The following is a 27,864-nucleotide window of genomic DNA, read 5'->3' on the forward strand; positions in this document are numbered from 1 at the left end:
AGTAATAGTGCCCGCTTGCTGAGAGCCAGTGAAAGCGCATCTGCATTGGGGTGGAACCCGCTACCAGGCGGCAGGAGCGGATTAGTGGGAGCAGAAGTGAGTGGCAGAGGACGTGGGAGGTAGTGCTCAGCAGCCGGAACTATGGGCAGGACCTTAAGTCAGCGCCCCAGTAGCCTGGCTTGGGGAGGCCTTGCCCGTGGCCTGCCCGAAGCCTTGGGGGGTGGGGGGAGTGGTGGCCCGAAATTGGGTGAAGATTTTCCCTCAAAGGACCTTCACTTCCAAGACTCATGACACCAACTCCTCAAACTTCAAGCCTATTCCCAACCTCGACCCAGGCCCCCCACAGGGGTCCAAGTCTCCTGCTCCCAACCCTGGACTAAGAAGGAACCCCAAGTTCCCACAGGAGTCCAAACTTCCAGTTGCCACCCTGGGCCCAGAAGTCCCAGGTCCATTTACCGGAGTTCAAGACCCCTAGAGCTCCTAGCCTGGACCCCAAAATCTCAGGTCCTCCTGATCCCCAAGTCGTCAGGGTGGGGGTTGAACTTAGGATCTCATAAATGCTAGGCAAGCACCCTAGACGATACACCCCATCTCCCAGCTCCCACCCAGAACCAGCTAATCTCAGACACAGACGTCCAAAACTATCTTTATTCATTGTCTGCATCTTCTCTTGAACAAGCCTGCAAAAACCCGGCTGGAATCCCAACTCAGAATCCCAATTGGAGGACTCCCAGCGCTTTTCTAATCCGAGTCCTGGGTGGTTTTTGCAAACCAAAATGGCCTTAAAGCCTGAGCCTTGGAGTGCTTTTTGAGACTCAGGGACACTGGGTCTTCCATTCTCTTCTTGTTCAGGGCAGGTCATCTGCTCAGGACTTGTACACCCAGGGTTTTCTTCATGGCTTCATACACCAGGTAGCTGATGCCGCCTGCTGGCAACACCTTCAGTAAAGTGGGTGTCATGCCTCTGTACAGCCCCGGCCAGCCCTGCTGGCTCAGTATCCTCTTGAAGACTCCCTGCATGGTGGGGTTGGAGCCCTCCACAGTGTCTGGGGATAGACATAGACAAGGTCAGCACTGGGTATGATGTGAGATTCACTGTGAAGGATCTGATCACACTGAGGGAATGTTGTAGAGATCATTTGGTTATTGTTATATATGTATGTATGTATGTTGACATGGTATCATATGGTGCAGATTGGCCTAGAACTCCATATGTAGCTGAGGCTAGCTTTGAACTCTTGATTCCCTTGCATGTACCTCCTACTGGAATAACAGCACTATCACACCCAGTTCATGTGGTACTGGGGATTGAACCCATGCATATAAGGCACACTCTGTACCTTGAGCCCCAGCCTCAAAGTAGCTGAGGCTGGCTTTCCAAGTGATGGGTGATAGGCATGTTAACTTGAGGGCTAGGGTTAGATTAGGGGTGAGCATAAGCTTTGGTGGGTTCAGTACTTAGCAAAGGTGTTCTAAATGGGTTATAGAGAGGCTGAAAGTTGGTGGGAAAGGTGAAAAGATACAGAGAGCTGGAATGAGGCAAGGAACAGCTATGTGTAATGGCTCCTGGAGCCAGGCTGACCTTGAGCCTGCATCCTTGTGCGCACCAAAGTCAGTGGGTAACTGGCCATCTGGCCACAGGTCGTGGACAGTGTTACAGATGACAGGCTGACGAGGCCACTGGGGTCCTTCATGTCCCTGCCCAACTTCTGCCACAGGCACTGGAGTAGCTGCGAAAGGAGGCAAGAATGCTCTTGATACCGACTCAGAGTCAAGACAGGCATGGTGGTGCACACCTTAGTCCCTCCAGTGTTGAATCAGTGGCTGGTGGGTCTCCAAGTTCAGGGACAGCCAAGGCTGCATACTAAAACCCAATCCCATAATCAAAACCAGCTGGACACGATGGCACACACCTTTAATCTCAGCAGTAGGAGGCAGAGGCTGGAGGATCTCTTTACATTTGAGGCTAGCCTCCATGTACATACTGAGTTCTAGTTCAGACAAGGCTACATAGTGAGACCCTATCTTAAAAAACAACAGGCTTTGGAACTCTGAGTTTGAGGGCAGCCTGGTCTATAGAGTGGGTTTTAGGACAGTCAGGGCTATACAGAGAAATCCTGTCTGGGTGTCGGGATCAAACAAAAACAGTGGATTGGAGAGATGGCTCCCAGGTCAAAAGCATTTGTCCCTTGCAGAAGACCCAAGTTCAGTTCCCAGCATCCAAATGCTGTCTTAGTCTAAAAAAACCAAGATTTAAGAGAAGGAACACTGACTGCGCTTCCAGAGGTCCTGAGTTCAGTTCCCATCGACCACACGGTGACTCAAAACCATCTGTAATAGGATCTGATGCCTTTTTCTGGTGTGTCTGAAGGCAGCGACATTGTGCTCATACATATAAAATGAGAGAGCCGGGCATGGTGGCTCACGCCTTTAATCCCAGCACTTGGGAGGCAGAGGCAGGCAAATTTCTGAGTTCGAGGCCAGTCTGGTCTAGAGAGTGAGTTCCAGGACAGCCAGGGCTATACAGAGAAACCCTGTCTCGAAAAACCAAAGAGAGAGAGAGAGAGAGAGAGAGAGAGAGAGAGAGAGAGAGAGAGAGAGATACAGGCTGACCACCAAAGCCATGTTCTCCCCTCTGGAGACACACACCTCATAAACAGCTAGGTCGGTGCAAGCATAGGGGATGATGCCCAACATGTTGGGCAGGTAGCCTCGGTATAGGGCTCGGGTACCATCCCGTTCCAAGATCTGCCTGGCACAGTCCAGAAGCCCTTTATACTGGCCAGTGAAGCGAAGGGTCAGCCGAGTCTTGAGTACCTGGAGCAGGAGGAGATCCATTTGGTTAAACACTCTCTGACAGACCTGTCACACACTTGTAGGTGGAGGTATTGTCAAGGGTTCAATTGTGCATAGGCCGCATGAGATAGGCCACTTATGTGGAAAAGAGGGAGCCACTAGCTAGGTTCTCACTCTAACATAATACCTGTGGTTGTTGAGCTTTTAAAAGATTAAACCCAGGTTCTCTGCTAACATATCCATCATATTGCAAACACTGGGTAGGCTGGAGCAAGAGGATCATAAACTTCAGGCCAACCTGGGCTACATAGTAAGACCCTTTCACAAAAATAGGTTGAGGCTGTGACTCTTTTGGTAGAGGGCATGCATGCCTATCACAAAGCCTTGAGTTTCATCCTAGCACCCCCACAAACTGGGAGTGGTGGCATATACCTGTGATCTCAGTACCCAAAAGTAGAAATGAAACAGGATGTTTAAAGTCATCCTGTTATATAAGGGGAGTTCCAGTCTAGCCTGGGCTACAGTGAAACCCAGCCCTGCTCCTTCTTTTGAGATAGAGTGTGTTACAATGTGGCTGTGGCTGGCCTGGGACCCATTATGAAGAAACACCAGGCAGACTTCAAACTCTCACATATTCTGCTTCTAGAGAGCTGGGATTAAAAACTTGTCCCACCACCTTACCAAGCCTGAGAAGCTGTCCTAACGAAACAAAACAACACAACAAAAAACCAACTGGCAGTGGTGGTACACACCTTTGACTCCCAGCACTGGGGACGCAGAGGCAAGGATCTCTGAGTTGGAGACCAGCCCAGCCTGGTCTACAGATTGAGTTCTAGGACAGCCAGGGCTACAGAGAGAAACCCGGTCTGGTGAGGAAGCAGATCCAATCATGGCGTCTAACTGCAATCATGTCCCAAGGTCCAACCAAATTTCTACTCTGTGTTTGCTTGAGGAGGGGTCTGAAGTAGCCCAGGCTGACCTCTAGTTCACGATGTAGCTGAGGAGGACTGAAAGGTCAAGATTATCTTCAGATACATAGTGAGTTCAAGGCCAGCTTGGACTATACGAGACTTAATTTCAAAAATAGAACAAGAGGCTTGTGAGATGCCTCAGTGCATTAATGCATTTGGTCCAGGCTCGATGACTGAGTTTGATCTTGGGACCCACTCCTGGGGAATCTGATGGTCTCTTCTGACCTCTGTAGGCATTGCATACAGACATACAAATGGACATAACAAAAAAATTCACACACAAAAAACCAAGACAAGGGTGACAGAATGTAGTTAGTTCAGCAGTTGCGTGCTAGCCTACCATGTATAAAACTTTGAACTTAATCTTCATTGGTGTTCCTGCCCCACAAGAAAAGAGTCACCCTCCATATGAACACATACTACACCACACACACACACACACACACACACACACACACACACACACACACACACACAGAGGAAACCAGAAACAAAAACTTCTAGCTGGGCAGTGGTAGTGCACACCTTTAATCCCAGCACTTTGGAGGCAGAGGCAGGTGGATTTTGAGTTCCAGGCCAGCCTGGTCTACAGAGTGAGCCTGGTCTACAGGACAGCCAGGGCTACACAGAGAAACCCTGTCTCGAAAAACCAAAAACCAAACCAAACCAAACCAAACCAAAACCCCCCCCTTAACTTCTGATATACAAAAACATCTCCAATTTTATTTTATTTTTTTGAGGCAGGGCCTCATTCTGTAGGTCTGCTTGTTCTGAAACTACCTTTGTACACTAGGCTGGCCTTCAACTCACAGGCAAGCTCCTGCCTCTGCCTCTGGAGTGCTTGCTGGGTTAGGGGTGTGGCCACCCTGCCTGACTAAAAGTCTACAAGTTCAACAGGTAACTGGGAAGGCAGTATGAATGTCTTTGAGGTAAGGAACTGGAGAGGTGGGTGGTTTGGGGAGGGGAGGTGTCTATAAACCTTGGGACACATACATCTTCACATATCTGTCACAGCCTGAGAGAAAGGACACGAAGCCCACGAAGCTATGTACTGTTGTGGTAGAAAAGGCAGCCTTGGGAGGGTCACAGGGCAGAGAGATCCTGACAAACTCTAGAGAGGACTGAGGCTGACTGGGAACTGCTAGTTGCCTTTGGACTGATCCTCAACCTCTGTAAAAGCAGATTGTGCTGGGGTGCAGTGTGCACACCTGGAGGCAGGGGTGGGGGTCAGGGGTTTAGGGTCATTTTGGCTACATGGTGTGATTAAGGCCAGCCTGGGCTACACTTAAAAAAACAAACCAAAACCCAAAATCCACCCAAAGAGATGCATCACATTTGTAGCTCGTGTGTATGTATGTATGTATGTATGTATGTATGTATGTATGTATGTATGAACTTGAGTGCTTATAAGAAGGTTTGAAAGTAAGCTCAGGACCTAAGGAAAGTACATAGCAGATCTGTAGGGTTGTTGGAGACAAGGGATGGGCCATCTGGAGTGACAGATCAGTGTACGACACAGTGAGGAAATGGAGGTACAGGGCTACTGTGGTGGCTCGGTGATGAGGGCTTCCCTAGCCTGAAGGAGGCCTGAGTTCCAGCACCAGAGATGAAAGGAAAGAAGGGGAAAACTGGCTTTAGTGTCTAGAATTGTATCACTTGGGAGGCCCAAACAGGACAACAGGCCTGCTGTTCTAAGCCTTCCCATGTTACAGTTTGAAAAGTGTGTCAATGAAACAAAAGAGAAGGGGGGGGGGAAGGAGGGGGGGAGGGCCACGAAGAAGGAAGAAGGGAATAAGAAGGAAGGGGTGGGGTGAGTTGAGGAACAAAGAAGGGAGAGGGGGAAGGAATAGGGGCTGAAAGACTGCTGCTCTCCCCAAGGACCCAGAAGAGTTCCAGCCCCCAGGAGGTGGCTCTTCTGGCCTCCATGAACACCAGACATGTACATGGTGCACAGACATACATGCAGGCAAAGTAGCCATACATATAAAATAATACAGAATAATAAAAGAAAAAGCAAGGCTGAGCAGTGGCGGCCCATGGTTTTAATCCCAGCACTCTGGAGGCTGAGGCAAGCAGATCTCTTTGAGTGCCAGGCCAGCCTGGTCTACAGAGTGAGTTCCAGGACAGCCAGGGCTACACAGAGAAACCCTGTCTCAGGGGGAAACACAAAACAAAACAACAACCCCCTCCCTCTCCCCAAAAAAGAAGAGCAGAAGGGTGGAGGAAGGGTGAGAAGAGAGCAAGGAGCAAGGAAGGGGAGAGAAGGGAGAAGAGGGGAAGGGAGGAGCTTGAGTGAGAGGAGGAAGAGGAGGAAGAGGATGGAGGGATGTAAAAGGTGGGAGAGGAAGGAGGAGAGCAGAACAAGGAGGAAGTAAGGGGGTGCCCCAGAATCAGTCCCCTCCTCCGTGCTTCTGCCTTACCTCCATGGGGTTTATGAGCGTCTGGGAGACGGCCACAGCCAGGGAGCCTGCGACGACCCGTTCCTGGAAGAGCTGGGATGAGTGCACACCGTAGAAGAAATTCTTAGACTGCAGGGGGAGTGGGTGTGAGAGAATCGCCTGCCCTTGTGCATCTGGGACGGGTGGAGGGGTGTCTTGCACTCTCGGGGCTTGATCTGTGGCTCACCTGCTCACAGACAGAGAACTTGATAGCATACTCTGGGGCGATCTTGAGCACGTTGATGCCATTGCCCCGCCAGAGGGAGCGGACGCCGCCCTCCTGGACCAGGCTCCGCAGTCCACTCAGCAGGTTTCTGAAGTTGCTCTTGGAGGAGTACACCTGGGGAGGAAGAGGGGTAAGCAGCCCTGGGAGCCCGCCTGGTGTCCTTCCTTAAGCCCCTTATCTAAGTGGGTTTCTAGGTGAGGGCTCCACTTCTGCCCACGCCCCCAGACGCTCACTGAGGGATTCTAGGCTCCACCCCTGAGCCATGCCTTTTATTTTGTATTTTGACACACGGTCTTCTCTCTAAAATTGAGCTGGACTTGAACTGGAGATCCTCTGGCTTCAGCCTCGGGAATAGCTAGCATCACGGGCTTGTGCCACTAGGTAGATCTCATCTACTTGGTATATTGAGTCAGGAATATTGTAGTTCAAGTTCTTTCTGCGCTATCTGGGCTACTTACTGAGATGCCCGGAAATTAAATGTGACAGGAGGGCGGCTGGTGGGACAGTTAGGGCTGGTGGCTGGGATGATGGCTCAGGGTGCAAGAACATCTCTTGCAGAGGAACCTTGTCTGTTCCCAGCTCTCTCACAACCACCCATAACTCCGGTTCTAGGAGGATCCAGCGCCCTCTTCTGGCATCCAGCAGCACTACATGTACACAGTGCACAGATACACAGTCAAACTCAACCATATAAAATAAAAATAAATTTTTCAAAAGAAAGGAAGTCTGGGAACGTTGCTTAGCAGTGAATGCTTATCTGGTATGCGTGACGCCTTGAGGTCCATCTTCATCCACCCCCAGCAAACATCTCCCAGCAAGATACCACCCACGACCCACATATCTTCAAACCTTTCTACCTAGTCTCATGTTAGCCTCTGTGCCTGGAGTTCTCTAAACCTAGCCCCAACTTGACTCTACTTCCTGTCCCCATCTTCCACAACTTCAGCCTCAGCAACAACTTTTAAAAAATATTTATTTATTTTATGTATATGAGAGTACACCATTGCTCTCTCCTGACACACCAGAAGAGGGTATCAGATCCCATTGCAGATGGTTGTGAGCCGCCATGTGGTTACTAGGAATTGAGCTCAGGACCTCTGGAAGAGCAGTCGGTGCTCTTAAGCACTGCGCCGTCTCTCCAGCCCAGCAACAAGTTTTTGAGAGCTCTATGTCTAGCTCCAGTCCATCCTGAGTTCCATCAACTCTGTCTTTACTGTCCTCACAGAGGGTCCCAGCCCCGTGGACAAACCTGCATGTACACCCTGGCTCTGTCCAGAGGTGCTGTCCCTGTGCGAGACACTGCCCCAGCCATGGCTCCAGAGAGCAGAAACTTCCACAGGGTCCCCTTGTTTTCCTCTTCCAAGACATCCACAGGGACCATCAGCTGCTCTCCCGTGTCCAGAACCTGCAAGAACAGCCGCTGCTTGGCCACACTCAGTCCTAAAAGAGCTCACTCCCTCCGGAGCCCTAAAGGAGCTGTTTCTGTTTGCTGCCTCAATGTGGACAATTCTTTGGAGGGGGTGATTAGGTGGTTTTGTTTTGTTTTGTTTTGTTTTGTTTTGTTTTGTTTTGTTTTGTTTTGTTTTGTTTTGTTTTGTGGCAGGGTCTCACTTTGTAGCTCTGGCTGTCCTGGGACACACTGTGTAGATCAGGTTGGCTTCTAATTCACAGAGATCTCTGTCTCTGTCTCCTAAGTGTTGGGATTAAAGGCATACGCCACTAGCTGATTTCTGACTTTCTTAATGATTTACTTTTTGTTTGTGTATGAAGGTATCCAAGAGGAACAGAAAAACACACTGGATTCAATGCATCTGGTTGTGGACCAGCATGTGGTTGCTGGGAACTGAGTTCTTGTCCTCTGTGAGAGCTCTTAACCTCTCCAGTCTGTTTTCCTATCTTTGTGCGTGTGAGCGTGAGAGAGTGTATGCATGTATGTGTTACTGTGTGTATGTGAGTGTGTGTGTAGTGATATGTGTGACTCTGTGTGTGTGTCAGAGAGAGTGCATGCATGTGAGTGGGACTATGTGAGAGAGAGTACGTGCGTGTTTGAAGTGGCATGTGTCTCTTGTGTGTGAGTGTGTTTAGGCCAGAAATTGATGTGCAGGGTCATCCTGGACCACTCTCTACCTTATATGTGGGGGCAGAGTTCCTCACTTGAGCCCAGAGGCTCAGCAGTTGATCTGGTCTAGCCAGCCAGCTTGCTCCCCCATCTCTGTCTCACTTCTGTGCTGTTGGGGTTACAGATGGCTGTCAGGCTTGCCCAGCATTTACACAGGTTCTAGGGTTCTGAAGTCCAGCCTTATGCTTTGGAGTGTCAGGCACTTCGTCTCCTTAGCCAGCCCCAGCCTCCTTCTCTTCTTCCCCTTTCCCCTTTTAAGACAGGGTCTCAAGTAGCCCATACTGGTCTCTAACTCACTAAAACAGTCAAGAATGACCTTGACCTTTCTTGATGTCCTGCCTGCAGCTTCCTGAGTGCTGGGATAACAGGTGTGAACTACCACGTGGTCTCACACATGGTCTCAGTGTAGGTTGTTCTACTCTGTCTGGAGGGAGGTGCTCCGTACCATATGGGCCTCAAAGCTTTTTCCCTTTGGTCCAGCCTGTGCCATCTCACTCCCCAGACTTACCTGCTATGATGAAGGATGCTCAGGGTTGTTCTCACCCACATGTCCAAACATACTCATACATGTGTGTGCACCTTGGGTTCCATGCTTCAGATGGTGGTAGGGTAGGCTGGAGAGGGGTGGGGGTAGGGCAGGGTGGAGCTTTCCTAAATAAGGCCTTGACCCTTCTTTTTTTTTTTTTTTTTTTTCCCGAGACAGGGTTTCTCTGTGTAGCCCTGGCTGTCCTGGAACTCATTCTGTAGACCAGGCTGACCTTGAACTCAGAAATCCGCCTGCCTCTGCCTCCTGAGTGCTGGGATTAAAGGCGTGCACCACCACGCCCGGCTGAGCCTTGACCCTCTTAAGCAAGGTTTGAACCTTCAAACGAGGATGCTGAGTTACCTCGAGATGGACTCCCATAGTTGCTGAAGGATTAAGGTCCCAGTCTCAGCGTCCTCTGGGGCGTCTATCTGGCTCCCAGCTGGAAGTGGCTGGTTATCCAGCCTTGCGGTTTAGGGGGAAGGGGAAGATGAGGTCACAAAAGTGCTTGTGAGCTCACAAGCATGATGGTAGGCAGCGTGGCTGACCCTGCCTTCCCACAGTGTCCACATCCTAGTTCCCATGGCTCAGGAAGAGCCAGTGTGGTCCTCCGAATGGTACCTAACCAATAGTTATTTATTCATTTGCTTTGTTTTGAAACAGGGTGGCATGTAGCCTAGACTGGTCTCAAACTCACCAAGTAGGTAAGGATGAATTTGAATTCCTGGTCCTCCTGACTCCGGCTCCCAAGGCAGGAAGCAGAATGGAGTTAGTGCTGAACAGAGACAGAACTTTGGTGTAGACAGATGGAGAGTTCCGGAGATGAGTGGTGGGGATAGCTGCAGAGCCTAGCAGATGAGCTCCACGCTGCCACATCTGCATACAATAAAAATGCTTTTAAAAATTCTTTCTTTTTTTTTTTTTAAGGTAGGGATCAGTGGGACCGGGTCTCATGTAGCCCAGGATGACGTTGAGAAAGACTCTGAAGTTCTTTTTTTTTTTTTTTTTTTTTTTTTTTTTTTTAAATGCTTCCTTTTCTTAAAGATTTATTTATTTATTTATTTATTTATTTATTTATTTATTTATTTATTTATTTATTATATGTAAGTACACTGTAGCTGTCTTCAGACACTCCCAGAAGAGGGCATCAGATTTTGTTATGGATGGTTGTGAGCCACCATGTGGTTGCTGGGAGTTGAACTCAGGACCTTCAGAAGAGCAGTCAGCGCTCTTAACCACTGAGCCATCTCACCAGCTCCGACTCTGAAGTTCTGATCCTCCTGCCTTTACCAGTTCATGCGCTGTACCACTTCACCCAGATTTAAGGCCCCCGGACCCCCCACCCCCACCCCATGTGTGTGTGTTTTAATTGGGGCTGGAGAGATGGTTCAGTTGTTGAGTGCATATTGCTTGCAGAGGACCTGGGCTCAGTTCCCAGGACCCATGCTGGGTGGCTTGCAACCACTGTAACTCCAGATCAGAGGTATCTAGTAGTCTCATGAACATACCACACAGAGACAAGAAACATAAATGTGTGTGTGTGTGTGTGTGTGTGTGTGTACATATGCACTGTGGTGCATGTGTGGAGGTCTGAAGACAGTTTTGTGGAGTCTGCTCCATCCTTCCATTTCCATGTAGATGCCTGGGATCTGATTGAAGTGGTCAGGCTTGGGTATGCACACAGGCACCGTGTGAGTGCAGTGTCCTCTGAGGCCAGGAAGGGAACCTTGGAGCAGGCCCTACAGATGGTTGTGAGCTGCCATGCGATTGTTGAGACTGCAACGCGGGCCTCTGCAGGAGCAGTACGGGCTCTTAGCCAGCTCTCCAGCTCTCCAGCCCCCTTTCTCTTTATAAATGGAGTGGAAACCGAGGCTCCAATCTCTTAGAGAAGAGGAAAGAGGAGGAGATAGGGTAGAGGGAGCAATGGAGGGTCAGAAGAAGGGAGGAAGCAAAGGAGGAGGGGACAGAAGGAAAACAAGAAAGCAGGGGGGAAAGGAGGGAGGGAGGATGGGGTAGGCATGGAGATAGAGAAAGGCAGGGAGGGAGGGAGGGAGGGGAAGGGTGATACAAGGTGAGTGAGGGTGGAGGTATGGAGAAGAGATAAAGGACGTGTGTGTATGTGTGTGTGTGTGTGTGTGTGTGTGTGTGTGAGAGAGAGGGGGGGAGGGAGAGAGAGGGAGGGAGGGGAGGGGGGGAGGGGGAGGGAGAGAGACCCATGTCTCTCTCTTCTCCTCCGGTAGTACCTCAGTGTTGTCACACACACACACACACACACACACACACACACACACACACACACACACACGTACACCTGTTCGTACTTTTTAAAAAGTAACAAAACTACCATGAAGGTCAGTGAGGCAAAGGCACTCCACACCAAGCCTGAGTCTGATCCGCAGGACCCACACAGGGAAAGAGAGGACAGATCCCCACAAGCTTCCCTGCCATATGCCCCTCCCTCAAACAAGCGAATGTAATTTAAACAATTAAAAATCAACAGTAATAGCTTAGAAAATTTATTCTTTTTTTCCTTGAAATGACACACATGGGCAGGGAGGTAGGACTTGGTGTAGGTTGGAGGGAGAGGTGGAAACCATGCCCCCCCAACATCCCAGTTTTCCTCTCAGTCCCTTGATGAGGTCCCCCTAAAGACTGAGAGGTGGAGCGGGGTACCCCAGGTCTAAGCTCAGAATCCAATCTTGAAGTGTGGAGGGTATGGGAATGTGGTGGGAGCCAGGGGACTTTGTTCTCTGGTAGAAAAATAGACTCCGAGTCAGCTTGGGGATACTTAATTTGCATACTGGATGCTGGGTTTCATGAAGGATGTTGTGTGTTGGTCCTTGATTGCAACTTTCTGAGGCCTGAGCAGGACTGGCAGTGTGAGAGGCAGGTGGTCCCCTTGGTGGTGTCCCTGACTTCCCCTGGTAGCTCCCAACCCATGAACAAGCAGATTCAGCCCTCCCAGAGGGACCTGGGATCTGGGAGTTACTAGCCTGGAAGGAAGGCAGGGGAATGTGGAAGACATTGCAGAGAGAGGGGGACGGGGAACAAAGTGATTTGGGGGTGGGGGTGGGAAGGGAGGTGTGTCCTAGCTGAGGTGCAATGCAGCATTCATATGTCCCATTCCTTACTGCCTGGTAGGGAGCCACTGGTCTGGCGTCTTGAGCTTCTAGAAGACTCTTTGGATGGCATGCTTCCATGCATTGGGAATCAGCTCCAGGGTGTGTCTGGGATATGAGATGCTGTCACTGGGCTATTGGGATCTAGACTTGGGGAGTGACATTTGGGGTATAGGAGCAAAGACCTTGGAGTATGAAGGTGTTTGGAAGTTTGGCCTTCTATGAATGTGGTCCAGAGAAGGGGTTGAAGGAATCTGGGATCTGGAATTTAGCAGCTGGGGCATGTGGGATCCACATGAGGGACCCTGGAGCTCTCGCACCCATGCTTCCAGGAGACAGAATCCAGTGGATTGGGACTTGGGGTCCAGTGGTGAGAGATTGAGGGTGGTGCTTGGAATGTAGACCTAGCAGTAAAAATGGGGGAATATGGAACCTCAAACAGAGGAAAATGCATTGGTTGGGTTAAGGGACCTGTAATCCAGGGATCCAGGGACCCAGTGGCAGAGCCCAGGATCTTGGCTTTGCTGTGTCAGGACCCTGTGGCTGAGAGTTCTTGGCTCCTAGAATCCAGGGGCTGGGCTGTGAGGCAGGTTACAGGGAACTCAGCAGCAAGTTTAGGGATCTCTGGTCCAGTGTGGCATTAGGGCACTGGGTCTGGTGCCTGAGGGCTCTGAGAGCTGGGCTATGGGGTACATGGATGAGTGTTCCCATGCTTGGGGCATTGGGGTCACCTGCTGCTGCATAGTGAGGTCTAGCAACCAGTGGGGCAGGGAAAAGCAGGGTCCAGCTTTGGGGTGTAGATGACAGGGTCAAGGTGCTTGGGAAGAAGGGTTTGGGGCCAGGGTATGGATAGTTTTACATATCAAGTGTCAGGCTGCTGATATGTGGGGTCCAGTGGTTGGGGCTTCGAGGTCTGGTTGTGAAGTTGGGGATCAAGTCCTGGGATCCTGTGGCTCAAGTGTGGGGTGCAGTGGTACCATGGTCAGGACACAGGGCTAGGATCGGGGATTTGGGTACTGGGGTCCAGTGCCTTGGGGTGTGGGGTTAGGATCCACTGGTCAGGCCATCAGTCTCTGTGGTTGAAGATATCAGCGTAGGGGATACCATGATGAAGATGAGGGAGTTTTAGGGGGACAGGCTCCCTGTCCCTCACCTGGATGTGACCCCCAGAGCCTGCTTCATGTTCTCGTAGACCACGTAGGAGATGCTCACGGCTGGAATGACCTTCATGAAGTTGGGGGCAATGCCCCGGTAGAGGCCCCATACACCCTCCTGGGACAGGATGTGTCGAAGTAGACCCACCATGGAGACCTGCGGGCCACCCTCAATGGAGGCTGGAGGTGGTTGGAAGCCTGGTAAGACCAAAGCTTCCCCATCTCATTTCTCCCTCCTACCTCATCCTAGGGCTGAGCTAGGCGGCCATTTAAACAGAAGGCAGAAGGGTAAGACAGAGGAACAGTGGGACCTACCACAAGACTCAGGGTGTCTGTGGGCTTAGGAACTGTCAATCTTAGGGACTACATTTGGGGATGAATGGAAACACCAGGTATATACATGCATGAGAACATGTACATGAGTCTGTGTATATTTGTCTGTGTATGCGCATATGTACTGTGAAAGTTTGTGTGTACATGTGTGGGAGTGCATGTGTGCCTGTGTGTATGCATTGTGAGAGTGCATATATATATGTGTCTGTGTGTGCATGTGTGAGAGTGCATATCTGTGACTTGCGTGTACATGTGTGAGAGTGTGTCTGTTAGTATGTGTGAGACTGCATATGTGTGTTTGTGTATAAGAGTACATATGTACAACTATATGAGAGTGAGTGTGAGAGAGAGAGAGAGGGTGCATAAATGTATGTGTGCATGTATGAGTGTGCAGTGTGTCTTTGTGTGTGCATATGCATGTGTGAAAGTTCATATGTTCATGTGTGAGTGCATGTCTGTGTGTGTAAGTGCATATGTGTTTCTGTGTATAAGAATACATACATGTGTCTGTATGTAAGAGTGCATGTGTGAATACATGAGTGTCTGTGTGTGACAAGAGGTGAGAAATACCCCCATCCTTAAAGTTAATTCTCTCCTTCTCTTCAGGGTTAGTGTCTACTTTTCCTTCCATTCTCCATCCCAAAGCTGGCTGTTTGGAGGAGCCCTCTGTGGTACCTAATCTAAGCTGGGTTCCTACCTCTTCTAAATCACATCTGATCATGGAATGACTTATGTTGCCTTTGTCCTCATCCCCAGGAATGAGGGATCTCTGTGAATTCCAGGCCAGACAGGGCCACACAGTGAGATCTTGCCTAAAAACAATGATAATATGGCCAGGTCTGCTGGCCATGCCTCTAACCCAAGCATTTGGGAGATCTTTCTGATCAAGGCCAGCCTAGGCTACATAGTGAGTTCCAGCCAGTCAGGGGTACATAGTGAGACCCTGTCTCACAAAATAAATAAACAAAGGAAGGAAGGAAGGAAGGAAGGAAGGAAGGAAGGAAGGAAGGAAGGACCCAGCAAACTGTCCTTCCTTGACCTTGGCTAATGTTGTTCTAAGCAACCTCCACTCCCTTTTTTTCTCTCAGTTTTGAATAACAGCTCAAGTTACTGGCAGGCCCAGAAGTGCCACAATGTTGTCTGTGGTACTTCCCTGTACTTTTGACACCACTGAACTCTCAGGCCGATAAGGTAAAAGCCTCCTTCTTCAGGGTCACTGATGGGTAAACAGAAGCCCAGACAAGAGGAAGGGTTTATGAAGGCCACCCAAACTCACAAGGATCCTGGTTCTTCCTACACAGTTACGTGGGAGCAGGTGGAACCCAAGTGGCTGGCTTTCCTACCCCAGCCTCCTGCCCACACTTCTCACCTTGGGCCTGCATTCGGGTACGGACCAGTGCCAGAGGGTAACTGGCAATCTGGCCACAGGTGCTGGAGATGGTGCCACAGCCTAGGAGCACGAGAATGCCTGGGTTAGCGGATTCGTGGCTGTACTGCTGAAGCCAGCGATTCTTCAGGGTCTAGAAGAGAAAGGAGCAGGTGGGTTCAGAGTTGCAGACGGGAAGATCCTGTTGTCAGGATCTCTGCTGCCAGCTCTGTGTACCACAGTTGCTGGTTCTACAGTAGATGATGTGTTTTTTCTTCCCCACTGGGCCAGTTCCACATCCCCCCAGCCCTCCACTGAGGGAGTCTATGCAGGCACTCCACACTGACCACTCCCCCCAGCCCTCCATTGGGGGATTCTAGGAAAGCCCTCCATACTGACCACGCCCCCAGCCCTTTCACTGGAGGATTCTAGGCAGGCCTTCCATACTGACCACGCCCCCAGCGCACCACTGGGGGATTCTAGGCAGGCACTCCACACTGACCACACCCCGAACCTTCACTGGAGGATTCTAGGTGGCAGTGTTGGGGGGTGCTCTACCCGTGAGCCAGGCTCTCAGCATCACTACTTGAGCTACATCTCTTGCTTTTAAAACTTTAATTTTGGAACATGGGCTTAGTCTGTCCCATTCTGGCCTTGAAGTTTTCATCTTCTTAACCGCCCCGGTGCTGGTATGACAGGCTTGTGCTACCCAGCCTGGCTACTATGAGCAGTTTCCCTGTATCCCTTCTCCTTTGTTTCCTGTACTGTGCATACCCCATGCCTAGGACCTCTGCAGTGACTGTCCACAGCAGGAAGGACTGTACATTCAGGATTAAGGATCCTTTCGGGTTTTTTGTTTGGGGTTTATTTTTGTTTTTAGAGACACTGTTTCTCTGTGTAGCCCTGGCTATCCTGGAACTCTGTAGATCAGGCACGCCTCAATCTAGAAATCTGCCTACCTCTGCCTCCCAAGTGCTGAGATTAAAGGTGTGTGCAACCACCCTTTTGGATTTTTTTTTTTTTTTTTTTTTTGAGACAGGGTTTCTCTGTATAGCCCTGTCTGTCCTGGAACTCACTCTGTAGACCAGGCTAGCCTCGAACTCAGAAATCTGCCTGCCTCTGCCTCCCAAGTGCTGGGATTAAAGGCGTGCGCCACCACCGCCTGGCAGCCTTTTGGATTTTTAAAGATGTATGGTGGGGCTAGGATGGTGGTGGCATGGATGCTTTAATCTCATCACTCTGGAGGCAGAAGCAGGTAGAGCTACATGAGTTTGAGGCCAGTGTGCTCTACAGATTGAGTTTCAGGACAGCCAAGGCTATATATAGAGAATCTGTGTCTCAAAACCAAACAAACCAAGGCTTGGCCAAGATGGGTTTCGAATGTACTATGTAGCTGAGAATGACCAATGCACATAAAATGAAAATAAATAAAAAATAATAGGAGTGATAAATTTACAGTGAAAGAGTGCTGCAGGGAACGGCAGTGGGAGACAATCTGTCAATCAGGCTGCCTGGGAGGCTGAGGCAGGAGGATTGATTGTGCCGAGGAGCTTGTGATTCGCTTGGGCAATAAAGTGAAACATTGTCTATACTAAAAATAAAGAAGGAAAACTTAAAACAAAAAGAGAAGGGGCCGGGCAGATGGCTCCACAGGTGTAGACTGTGTATGAGTTAGATGGCCTGAATTCAAGTCCCATCCTCTTCACCAGCACTGGGAGAGGTTGGGGACACCTGTAAACCCAGCCCTGGGGAGGTAGAAAGAGGATCTCTGGGGCTGGCAGGCTAGTCAGCCTGGGTGAGCCAGTAAGCAAGAGTCCCCGCCTTCCTCTTCCCCCCACAGTGGTGCTCACTACAACCTCAGAATATTTCATCATTGGCAGATGCCTATTCATATGGTTCCTACTTGGCAGACAAGAAACTGAGGGGAAAGGAGCCATGTGCCCAAAGCTCTAGCATTTTCTGGAACATTCTTCCAAAATCTTCTCTCCCACCCCCACCCCGTTTCTCCTTCTTTCTCCTTTTTATTTTCTGGCGGCGGGGGGGGGGGGGCTATGTGTGCTTTTGTGTATATGCTGGGGTGCATGCCCACTCAAGGACATGTGGAGGCCAGAGGTTGACATCAGGTGTCTCCCCAAAGCACTGTCACCTTGTCACAGGAGACAGGGCGTCTCATGGAACCTGGAGCTCAGTCACTGACCCCAGTGATTCTCCTGCTTCCACCTCCCGGCCCCAGGGTGGCAGATGCTCTTCCTGACATTTTATTTAGATTCTGGATCAGAACTCATGTCCTCATACTTGTGTGGTGGGTACCTTAACAACTCAGCCATCTCCCCAACTCTTTTTTTTTTTTTTTTTTTTTTTTTTTTGAGGCAGGATCTCTCTGTAGTTCTGGTTGGCCTAGAACACACAATATAAACCAGACTGGACTCAAAACTCAGAGAGAGCTACTCACCTCTGCTTCCCAAGTTTTGGGATTTAAAGCGTGTGCCTTTAATTTTTATTTTATTTAACTTTCTTTACTTTTATTTTATGTGTATCGGTGTCTTGCCTCCATGTCTGTCCATATACCAAAAACACGCTGTGCCCACGGAGGCCAGAAGAGAGAGAGCATCTGGTCCACTGGGACTGGAGCTCCAGGTGGCAAAGAGAGCCACTATGTGGGTGCTGAGAAAATAGATATTGAATGGGTAATTAAGAGCTGTTATGGGCTGGTGAGATGGCTCAGTGGTTAAAGGTGCTTACAGCCAAACTAGATGGCCTACAATCAATCACTGGAACCCACGTGGTGAAAGGAGAACCAATCCCTTTAAGGTACCCTCTGACCTCCACACACATGCTGTGTGACACATGGACACATAAGGGCCAGAAGCATAAAAAAGAGCTGTTCAGGGCTAGGGGGATGGCTCAGTTCCTAGAAAACCTCTGGCCATGTAAGCATGAGGCCCTGAGTTTGATCTTCAGTACCCTTGTCAAAGGCCAGTCATGGTTATGCACACCTGTAACCACACTCATGGGGATGCAGAGGCAGGAGGGGTTCACTGACGAACCCGTCTAGCCTCCTTGATGAGCCCCAGGTCCCAGTGGGGGGGATCCTGTGTCAGAAAATAAGGTAGACAGTAGCTGAGGAATGAATGACCTCAGGATCATTGTCTTCTGGCCTGGTGGGTGGGGGCGAAGAGAGAGAGAGACAGAGACAGAGAAAGAAAGAGAAGAAGAAGGGGGGGAGAGAAGGGAAGAGAAGGGGAGGGGAGGGGGAGGGGGAGGGGAAGGGGGAGGGAAGGGAAGAGACACAAGAGCGAACTGTTCCATTGCCAGAGATAGTGATACATACTTGTAATGTTAGTACTCAGGATGCTGAGGCAGGGGCATTACCATGAGTTCAGGCCATCATGGGATGCACAGTGAGCTCCCATATTTAAATGAACAAACAAACAAAAGAGCCAAGTTTCAGCTTGTGGAGCATTTGTCTAACATGCACAAAGCCCTGGTTTCCATCCCAGCAATATGTTAACTCGGCCTGCTTGCGTAGACTTGTCATCCCAGCACTCTGGAGGGATAGTCAAGAGGATCAGAAGTTCAAACTCATCCTCAGCTACACAGCAAGTTTGAGGTCAACCAAGGCTACATAAGTCTGTCTTAAGAAAAAAGAAAAAAGCCGGGCGTGATGGTGCATGCCTTTAATCCCAGTACTTGGGAGGCAGAGGCAGTGGATTTCTGAGTTCAAGGCCAGCCTGGTCTACAAAGTGAGTTCCAAGACAGTCAGGGCTACACAGAGAAACCCTGTCTCAAAAAACAAAACAAAGCAAACAAACAAACAAACAAACAAATGGTGGTGGTGGTGCTGGAGAGAAGGCTCGGCAGTTAAGAACACTGGCTGCTCTTGCAGAGGACCCAGGTTTAATACACAGCATCCAAAGGGCGACTCACAACCATCTGTAACTCCAGCTTAGGGGATCTGGCACCCTCTTCTAGCCTCCACAGGCACCACATACACATCCAGGCAAACAACCATACATAATAATATTTGAAAATAATATTTAAAAAATGGGGGGGGGGGAGAAAAATAATTTGTTGGCATAGAGATGAGGCTAGAACCCATACATACTTTGGGGATGATGGGCATCTCTGTGTTCACTATTCCAAGGAGCTGGAGGGGTTTCCAGTTCCTATAAAACTAAAGCTTCCATAACCCCAAGGAGGCAAATGTAAACCCCTGGGTTTCATCCCCAACACCCCAAGAGGGAGAATGGTTCTACTATTGTTCTTATTTTGAGAAAGGGCCTCTCTCTCTCTGTGGCCCAGGATGGCCTTCAGCTCCTTCTGCCTTTGCTTCCCAAAGCATGGGATTAAAGGCCTACACTACCATTACTACCATGCCTAGTTGTGGTAATTCTCCTGCATCAGCCTTCTGAGTATTGGATGACAGACACCAACCTCCATACCTGGCTTCGTGTAGTTTTTTTTTTTTTTTCTTTTTAAAGAATTATTTATTTACTTTATGTATCTGAGTCCACTGTAGCTATCTTCAGACACACCAGAAGAGGGCATCAGATCCCATTACAGATGGTTGTGAGCCACCGTGTGGTTGCTGGGAATTGAACTCAGGACCTCTGGAAGAGCAGTCAGCCAGTGATCTTAACCGCTGAACTGTGTGTGAGTACAATGCCTTTGGAGACCAGAAGAGGGCGGTGGATTCCCTGAAGCTAGACTTAAAAGGACTTGTTAGACCTGGATGTTGGTCTGAATTCAAGACATCTGTCACAGCCCACAGCAGCAAGGACTCTGTGCCATCTTTTTTTTTTTTTTTGTTTTTTTTTGTTTTTTGTTTTTTCGAGACAGGGTTTCTCTGTGTAGCCCTGGCTGTCCTGGAACTCACTCTGTAGACCAGGCTGGCCTTGAACTCAGAAATCCGCCTGCCTCTGCCTCCCGAGTGCTGGGATTAAAGGTGTGCGCCACCACTGCCTAGTTCTGAGCCACTCTTTAGCCCTCATTTTTCTATTTGGTTGTTGCTAATTTCTTAAGGCAGCAATGTTTTAAAAATGTTTTGTTTGTTGTTTGTTTTTGAGACAGGGTTTCTCTGTACAGCCCTGGCTGTCCTGGAACTCACCCTGGCCTTGAACTCTGAGATCTTCCTGCCTCTGCCTACTGAGTGCTAGAATTAAAGGCATGTGCCACCATCGCTACACAAGACAAACCAGGCTATCTTGAAACTGACTACCTTATGCAGGATGGCCTTGAACCCAGATCCTACTCCAGCTTCTCAAGTCCCATGGCAACAACTGTGTGCCACCATGTGGAGCCAGAAACAAGGCTTTTGCAACACTGAGTGATGGAGACACCGGCCTGATATTTGGAGGGTCTTCCCAGGGTTCCAAGACCCAACATAGTTTTCAAGCCCATGATTGCCCATCCAAGTTACAAGAAGTCTACTCAACTAGCAAGGAGTGACCTAGGCCAGATCCCAGAAGGAGAGGGGAGGGAGGGTGGTTATCCACAGACCTCGTAGACAGCTAGGTCGATTCCTGCATAGGGGATGATGCCCAGCACATTAGGCAGGTAGCCACGGTAGAAGGCGCGGGGCCCTTCACGTTCTAAGATCCGCTTTGCACAATCCAGGAGCCCCTTGTATTGGCCAGTTCTGCGTAGAGTCAGCCGAGTCTTTAGTACCTGGGTGAGAACTCTGTTAACCACTTGAAAATTGCTTTCAGAAACACCACACCCAGGAGTGACATCACCTAGAAGTGGCTACTCCTGAAAGCAGATGTGCTAAGAGCCCAGGTGGGGCTGAGTGGGTAGAATGCCCACCTAGGGTGCAGAAAACCCTGGGTTCTATCCCCAGCACCACATAAACCAGGTGTGGTAGGTCACTGCCTGCCATCCTCGATCTTGGCAGGCATAAAATGGCCAGTTGCTATGACTACTGTGCAAACAGTTCTAACCATGTCCCGAGGAGTTACAGCTCAAATCGAGATACCCAGACAAGCTAGACCGGAAATATAAAAGAGTATAAGACACCTACCCTCCCATGCTGGATCTTCCTCCAGCCCCTCCTTCTCACCTCCATGGGGTATATGATGGTTTGAGCTGTGGCCCCGGCCAGGGAACCAGCCACGAAGCGCTCCTGAACGTGCAGTGTCTCCTGTTGCCCCCGGATGGCCCGCTTGATCTGAGGGTATAACATGGCTGTGGGACTGGGTACCTGGGAACCTTGGGGTCCTTGCATTCCAACATTCTCTGCTTGCCACAGTGCTGACCAGCAGGAGGCGTGGTGCTGGGGACCGCAAGTTAAGCCCACAAGCCCTTGTGTTTACTATCTGCTTTTCAATGCTGAATACCTTCTCTTCTGTCCCTGTCCCTGTCCTACCTGTTCATAAGCCATGAATTTGATGGCAGACTCGGGGGCTATCTTGAGCACGTTGATGCCGTTGCCCCGCCAGAGGGACAAGACACCCCCTTCTTGAATCATGTTTCTCAGGCCCCCTAGAATGTTAAGCCGGTTGGACTTTGAGGCGTGGACCTGAGAGGGGAGAGAAGGTGGCTTTGTGGTGCCCTCCTAGGTCTGGGCCTAGATGATGGGATGGGTCCCTTCAGGTCCTCTCACCTGCATGAATACCTTGAGTCGGTCCAGAGGAGCTGTGCCTGTCCGTGACACAGCGCCAGCCACTGCACCAGCCACCAGCTGTTTCCACCACATTCCTGTAAGTTTCTCTTCCTGGGAGAACTCATCAGGCACCGTCAGGCATTCACCGATGTCCAGGACCTGAGAACAGGGGCTGTGGATGTCATGTTCCAGCAGAGGCGGGGGATGTGCCTGGGCCCTAACTGCAGAAGTCTCCTACTGAAGAATCTACCAGATCCCACCACAAGATCCACTGATTCCACCAAAAGAGCCACTGAATCCTTCGAAAGGATCTGCTTTCACAGTCAACTCCTCTATGGAGAGCCCTCCCTTAGAAATCCTCCCGCAAGAGCCTTCTCCAAAAAGTCTTCCTCTAGAAGTACTCTCCTAGAAGTCCCCCCAAGGGATAGACTCCCTTCTAGAGTCCAGCAATAGATTTCCCAATGGTGGACTTTTGGGGGTGAACATCTCTGGATCTCCCGAGAGGATTGTAGTATGGCTTTTTCCTCTAGCATGAACATCATCACCCCGTGCCATTTTGAGTCAGCTATTACCGTGGCCTGGTAGCCATGGCAACAAACTGAGCAGAACAATCTGGTGATAACTGGGTCTATGGTAATGGCACTCTTGATACCCCCTAGGGTGTGAGGGATGGGGACCCAGGATGTATCCCGGAAGTCTACTCAGTGTCCCATCCCAGAACACTAACAAGGAAGCAGAAGGCCAACAGAAAGATTCCATGCTGCAGGTTCCACCAGGTCACCATCCAGGATGGGGTGGGACTCAGCAGTGCTGCAGCTGTTTGGGGTACCCCAGGTCCTGTAAGTGACCCCTCACTGTGCTCTGCAATTAAGCTGAAGAAACTCACGGGCTCACCACGTGGGACCTTGGCGAGATCCTCACTTTGGTCTGTTGTTACCTAACCTGGAGTAAATAGATGCTTACTCACATCTCCCCAGAAAAAGCAAACACGACAAGGACCACGTCCAATCCCACAGATTGATCTGCCAGACACCACAAGATCCTTAGTGATTCCCACCTTGGTGCAAGAGCTGACCTCCCTCCCCATGCCCATGGACTCTTTCGATCTTTAAGATACAGTGTCTGTTTGTATCTTTCCATCAGCCCCAGGAGCCTTGGAGCAGATGATGAGCACCTGGTATCTGGCAGTTATGTGGGTCAAGTGTGGGAAGCCATTTTGTGTATTTTCTTCCCCCTAACCACGATTCCTACTAGAGCTGTCCCTGGAGTCTAAGCAGGACCAAAAGGTTCTGAGCAGATAGCAGAAGTGTCCATCAGTGGTTAACAGGCGCCTGAACCCCAGATGGAACAATAAAGGCACAGAACTTCATTGGAAGAGCACCGCCCCCCACTCAGACGCTGACAACACCTCTAGAGTCTTGGCCCAGAACTCCTGAGCCCTGGGGAGAAGCTGGAGCTAGCCCCTATCCTGTAGGTGGCTCCCAACTTACTGTAGAATGCTTCCAGAAATACAGGACATCCTCCACGTTCTCCAGAGAGTGCAACAGAAAGTGGTCTCGCCATTCCTGCCAATCAATGGTCATGGTGCCATCGCGGTCCATGCTAGAGGTAGGGTTGGCACAGGTTCAGTGGTCTGGGCTGTAGGAGGTGGGTGCCGCTAGCGTTCATGGGTTCGGGGAGCACAGAATTCACTGCCATTCTATAGCACTGGCATATCTGAGATAGGGTCTCACTCGAAAGTCCAGTCTGGTTTGGAATTCTCAGCACCCCTTCTGCCTTAGTACCTGAGTGCTACGACATGCCCATGACAGTTTGGGGTGGGGCAGGGTCTTATTCTGGAGACCAGGTTGGCCTCGAACTCATGGAAGTTCTTCTGCATAGCTTTCCATGTGCTACCTGGCTAAAGCGCTTTAAAACATTAAAATATATATTTATTTTAAAGCGTGTGTATGTGTGTGTGTGTGTGTGTGTGTGTGTGTGTGTGTGGCTCGTGAGGCTTCAGGTGTTCAGTCCTCTGAAGCTGTAATTACAGTGGTTGTGAGCCACCTGACTTGGGTGCTGGGAACCAGACTCTGCTAGAAGAATCATACGTCCTCTTAACTGCTGAGCTATTTCTCTCTCTAGCCCCTTTCTCCGAGTCAGGCTATTCCTCTATAGCCCAGGCTGGCGCGGGTCTCAGCAATCCTCCCACCTCAGCCTCCTTAGTGCTGGATTATAGAGCTGAACCATCACGTCTAAAGACAAATGTGGTGTGACTGCCCACATGTGCCATGGCTTGCATGTGGCGGTCAGAGGACAACCTGCTGGGTTGATTCTCACCTTCCAACCTCGTGGGTTTTGGGGATCAAACTGTCTTCATCAGGATTGAGGGGCAAGCACCCTTACCTACTGCTACATCTTGCTAGCCTCACTTGCCTGGCTTTTGGGGATTTTTTTTTTTTTTTTTTTTTGATCAAGTCTCATTCTGTAGTCCAAGTTGTCCTCAAACTCATGGCAATTCTCCTGCCTTGGCCTCTCAAGTGCTAGAATGACAGGTTCAGGCTTCAGGTATTGTCTAATCACATTGTTTGGCTGGCTCCCATGTGTAAATCCTTTAGACCAACCCTATGGGGCTAGCTGTATTACCAGTCTTTTTCAGGGCCAGAGATCTGTTTGACTCCAAAGTCGAACTTTTCATTTCTGCCCTCCCTGTCAACCCAGTCTGGGGCTCAGAGGACAGGGCTATCTGGCAGGATATGGGGTAGGATAGGGGTGGGGTGAAGGTGAAATTCCAAGGGCCCGAATCTCCAATAACTCACCTGTGTAGGATTTTCTCTGCTTGCTCCAGTGAGATGGAGATACCTAGTGCTCGGAAGCTCTGTTGAATCTCAGAGACATCTATGTGACCTGGAAAAGGGGAGCCCCAGGAGACACCCAAACCATACATAGGCTGGACTGGGAGGTCCAGAAGCCCTTGTGTGTGTGCTTCTGTGTGCGTGTGGATGAAGAGGCCAGAGGTCAATGGCTGTCTTCAGTCTTTCTCCATCTTTCTTTTGAGACAGGGTCTCTTGCTGAACCTGGAGTCCGGTGACTTATCTGGAAGTCTAACCCTAAGATCCACCTTACCACCTCCAGTCTCTACCTCACCGGTGCTGGGTCACAGGTGGGCACCACCATACCTAGCTTTTTTTTTTTTTGGTTTTTTGAGACAGGGTTTCTCTGTATAGCCCTGGCTGTCCTGGAGCTCACTCTGTAGACCAGGCTGGCCTTGAACTCAGAAATCCGCCTGCCTCTGCCTCCCCAGTGCTGGGATTAAAGGCGTGCACCACCATGCCCATCTAGCTTTTTTATTTTTTTAAGTGGTTTTTTTTTTTTAGATGTTTATTGTTATACATAAGTACACTGTAGCTGTCTTCAGACACCAGAAGAGGGCGTCAGATCTCATTACGGGTGGTTGTGAGCCACCATGTGGTTGCTGAGATTTGAACTCAGGACCTTTGGAAGAGCAGTCGGTGTTCTTATCCACTGAGCCATCTCACCAGCCCCATACCTAGCTTTTTAACACAGGTGCGGGGGTTTGAACTCCAGTCCCTCTCTGACTGAGTCAGCTTCTCAGCCTCATGGGAGACTCCTCCCACCTCTCCTTTGAGCCAGGGTTTCTCAGTGTAGCCCTGGCTGTCCTGAAACTCACTCTGTAGACCAGGCTGGCCTTGAACTCAGACATCTGCCTGCCCCTCCGCCTCCTGAGTGCTGGGATCAAAGTTGTTTGCCACCATGGTAAGGAGAGAGGTTCTTATACAGGTTGTGGGGGCTGCTCAGGGTTGATATTGGAGAGTTCTCTATTCCAGGAGTGAATGCGTGAGTTCAGGGGTGATCACAGAGGTTCCTATGTTACAAGGGACTAAAGCAATATTTGATTATTATTCATTTTCTTCATCTCCCCCTCTCCAAGGCTGGGCTTACAGGCATGTACCTCTGCATCTATGGGGACAAGGGATTGAGCTTAGGGACTTGTGGCTTTGTGGCAACCACGTTACCCCTGATCTAGCTCTCCAACTTTAAGGTAATACTTAAGGAACCCAGAAGATGCTTGGTTAAGGGTCTATCCTTGTATTTGAGGGTCTCCGAACCAAGTATACTGTCTGAAGAGAAACGTGTATGGGCAGAGAGAGGGGTCCTACTGCAAAAGGGATAGGAGGTGGGATGGGCCAGTTCAGGCTCAAATCACCTAGTTGCAGCTGAGAACTCCCAAAATAGTCCATGAGTCAGAAGCAGCCCTCCCCATTCCCCCGGCGCTTCGGGTTCTAACCCACTTGTCCATTCCCCAGCCTAGAGCCCATCTCACCATCTTGGTTCCGGTCAAGGCTGTGAAACATGAGCAGAAGGCGCTGCTCCCGTTCCTGCAGGTAGCGAGTAAACTCCTCCAGGCTGAGGCCACCATCAGGATCAGCATCCCAGTCAGAGGAGACACCCTAGCAGAGGAAAAAAGGGGACACAGGGACTCCAGCAGACTGCACCCCCACAGGGCGTGTGTGGGGAAGACAGCTAGAATATGCCTCATGCCTCAGGAGCTCAGAGCCCCAGTTCCTCATGGAAGGGAGCAGCCCCAGGCCATAAGAAGAATCTGCCTCTTGTCTCAGTCCCTAGGCAGACTGAGGACTCTACAGAGTCACAGAGGCAGTTCAAGGTCATAGTACTGGGAAGTGGCAACCTGGGGGCACTTTTTGGTCAATTTTGAGACACCTGTCTCATATAGCCCAGGCTAGCCTCACATTCTCTGTACTGTAGGACGAGACCTTGAACTCTGATTCTCTCTCATTCATTACCTTGTTTCCCAAATTTGCCCACCCAGATTTTCCTTATAAAATCCTGTCTCCTTGGCAGTCTTGTTGAGGAGTGTGTGTGTGTGTGTGTGTGTGTTTGTCCTGTTAGAAACAGTCGTGGTTCATATAAGGCCCAACAGCCATGGGGCCTCTTTATATTCCTATCCAAAAGTTGGACCTTAGACTCAAGGTCAACAAAAATGCAATAGGTCTGTTTTAGGGAAGGCTAGGGGCTCCATGTCCCCTGTCACACGGAGAAAGGGCCAGTTTTTGCTGCTCCCCACTGCCACCTCCCATACTGGAGCTAGAACCTAGGACCTTTGCACATGCCAGGAAAGCACTTTACTGCTAAACTGCACCCCTACCTCAAATTCCTTCCTAGACAGGTCAGACCCCAGTAGAAGCAGAGTGACCTCAGATGGACTGACTCCCTAGCTGGAGCAGCCTGGGGCAACTGGCCAGGTCCGGGAAAGAGCCGGCTGGCAGCAAATGTAAATAAGAGACTAGGAGAGCTGGCTAGGGGCTCTGTGTGTGCTCCAGCAAGGATGTGAAGTTGTGTTAGCTGCAGGTGGGAGCGGGTCACCCCTCGGATTGTGCACAGAGCAGAGGAGGGTTTGGCTCTGGGCCGTGGAGGGGAAAGCGTCCCGCTCTGCAGTCCATCCCCCCCAGTAGGCATCCCACAGGGGGTGGGGGAGGGGGCGGTGGGGGGGGGAGGGGCCGCTGGGTCCTGGCAACCGCAGCCACTGCAGGCCTGGAGCCTTGGCAGCCCTGTTTCGCGACGTCAGGCCAGACGCGGGTGGACAGAGGGAAGGGAACCTAGACAGAGGTGGTGGGGTCCAGCCAACAGGTAGCCTGTGGCTGCCGTAGCCGCGGCATTAAGGGGCACCGGTTACGGCGCGGGCGGATCCTGCCGCGGTGGTCGCTGCCCATAGTACCTGCTGTGCACGGTCCGGATCTCCCCTTCCCAGCCTGGCCAGCCCCTGGCGCAACTCGTGCACGTCCACGCGGCCGTCCTTGTTGCTGTCTAGTTCCTCGAACAGGCGACCCCAGCGCTGCCGCCGCTCCGCGTCGCTTGAGCCCCCCCGCATGGCGCCCGCCCAGGGGGGAGGGGAGGCCCCGCAGCGACGGCCTCGGCGGGGGCTTTCTGGCTCCCCCTCCCCCCCGGGGTCCCCACAAAGCCAGCTCCCGCGCCCACCCGCACCGCAGCCTCTTCAGTGCGGGGCCGAGCTCCGGCACTTGCTGGAAGTGATAAATGCTAGTCGTCCCCGCCCGCGCCAGAACTTGGTCTCCTCCTCCGACCCGCATTACTTGGGGGAGGGGGCTGGGGGCGGAGCAGGGGGCGTGGGGAAGCATTCTAGGAGGCTCTGGTTTTGCACATCTGACAGCGCATTCCTGGGACGGTAGGAGAGGCAACCG

At 50.7% G+C, this 27,864-nt stretch overlaps 2 protein-coding genes across 8 annotated transcripts; both read right to left on the bottom strand.

Annotated features, from left to right (window-relative positions):
• Nucleotides 1–634: 634 nt before the first annotated feature.
• On the bottom strand, nucleotides 635–9,517 carry Slc25a41 (solute carrier family 25, member 41). Of its 2 annotated transcripts, NM_001346527.1 has the most exons (8): nucleotides 9,437–9,517; nucleotides 9,059–9,164; nucleotides 7,681–7,836; nucleotides 6,393–6,545; nucleotides 6,188–6,295; nucleotides 2,650–2,817; nucleotides 1,583–1,730; nucleotides 636–1,046 (listed from the first exon to the last, which is right to left on the bottom strand). In NM_001346527.1, the coding sequence occupies exons 3-8, from the start codon at nucleotides 7,810–7,812 to the stop codon at nucleotides 859–861; spliced, it is 897 nt and encodes a 298-aa protein (NP_001333456.1). In that variant the 5' UTR covers nucleotides 7,813–7,836; nucleotides 9,059–9,164; nucleotides 9,437–9,517; the 3' UTR covers nucleotides 636–858. The 2 variants fall into 2 exon arrangements, with proteins under 2 accessions (NP_780542.1, NP_001333456.1); NM_175333.3 differs by lacking the exon at nucleotides 9,059–9,164 and having other exon boundaries at nucleotides 635–1,046.
• A 2,056-nt stretch (nucleotides 9,518–11,573) lies between these two features.
• Nucleotides 11,574–27,772, bottom strand: Slc25a23 (solute carrier family 25 (mitochondrial carrier; phosphate carrier), member 23). Of its 6 annotated transcripts, NM_001379070.1 has the most exons (11): nucleotides 27,384–27,705; nucleotides 25,971–26,097; nucleotides 25,317–25,526; nucleotides 24,445–24,532; nucleotides 23,137–23,248; nucleotides 21,647–21,805; nucleotides 21,410–21,562; nucleotides 21,104–21,211; nucleotides 20,545–20,712; nucleotides 15,049–15,199; nucleotides 11,589–13,526 (listed from the first exon to the last, which is right to left on the bottom strand). In NM_001379070.1, the coding sequence occupies exons 5-11, from the start codon at nucleotides 23,245–23,247 to the stop codon at nucleotides 13,342–13,344; spliced, it is 1,035 nt and encodes a 344-aa protein (NP_001365999.1). In that variant the 5' UTR covers nucleotide 23,248; nucleotides 24,445–24,532; nucleotides 25,317–25,526; nucleotides 25,971–26,097; nucleotides 27,384–27,705; the 3' UTR covers nucleotides 11,589–13,341. The 6 variants fall into 6 exon arrangements, with proteins under 6 accessions (NP_080153.2, XP_011244878.1, NP_001365999.1 ...); NM_025877.4 differs by lacking the exon at nucleotides 25,317–25,526 and having other exon boundaries at nucleotides 11,574–13,526; nucleotides 27,384–27,726; NM_001379067.1 differs by lacking the exon at nucleotides 25,317–25,526 and having other exon boundaries at nucleotides 21,065–21,211.
• Between the last annotated feature and the right edge of the window lie 92 nt (nucleotides 27,773–27,864).

The sequence above is a fragment of the Mus musculus genome, chromosome 17, assembly GCF_000001635.26.
Source record: "Mus musculus strain C57BL/6J chromosome 17, GRCm38.p6 C57BL/6J".
NCBI lineage: Eukaryota > Metazoa > Chordata > Mammalia > Rodentia > Muridae > Mus > Mus musculus.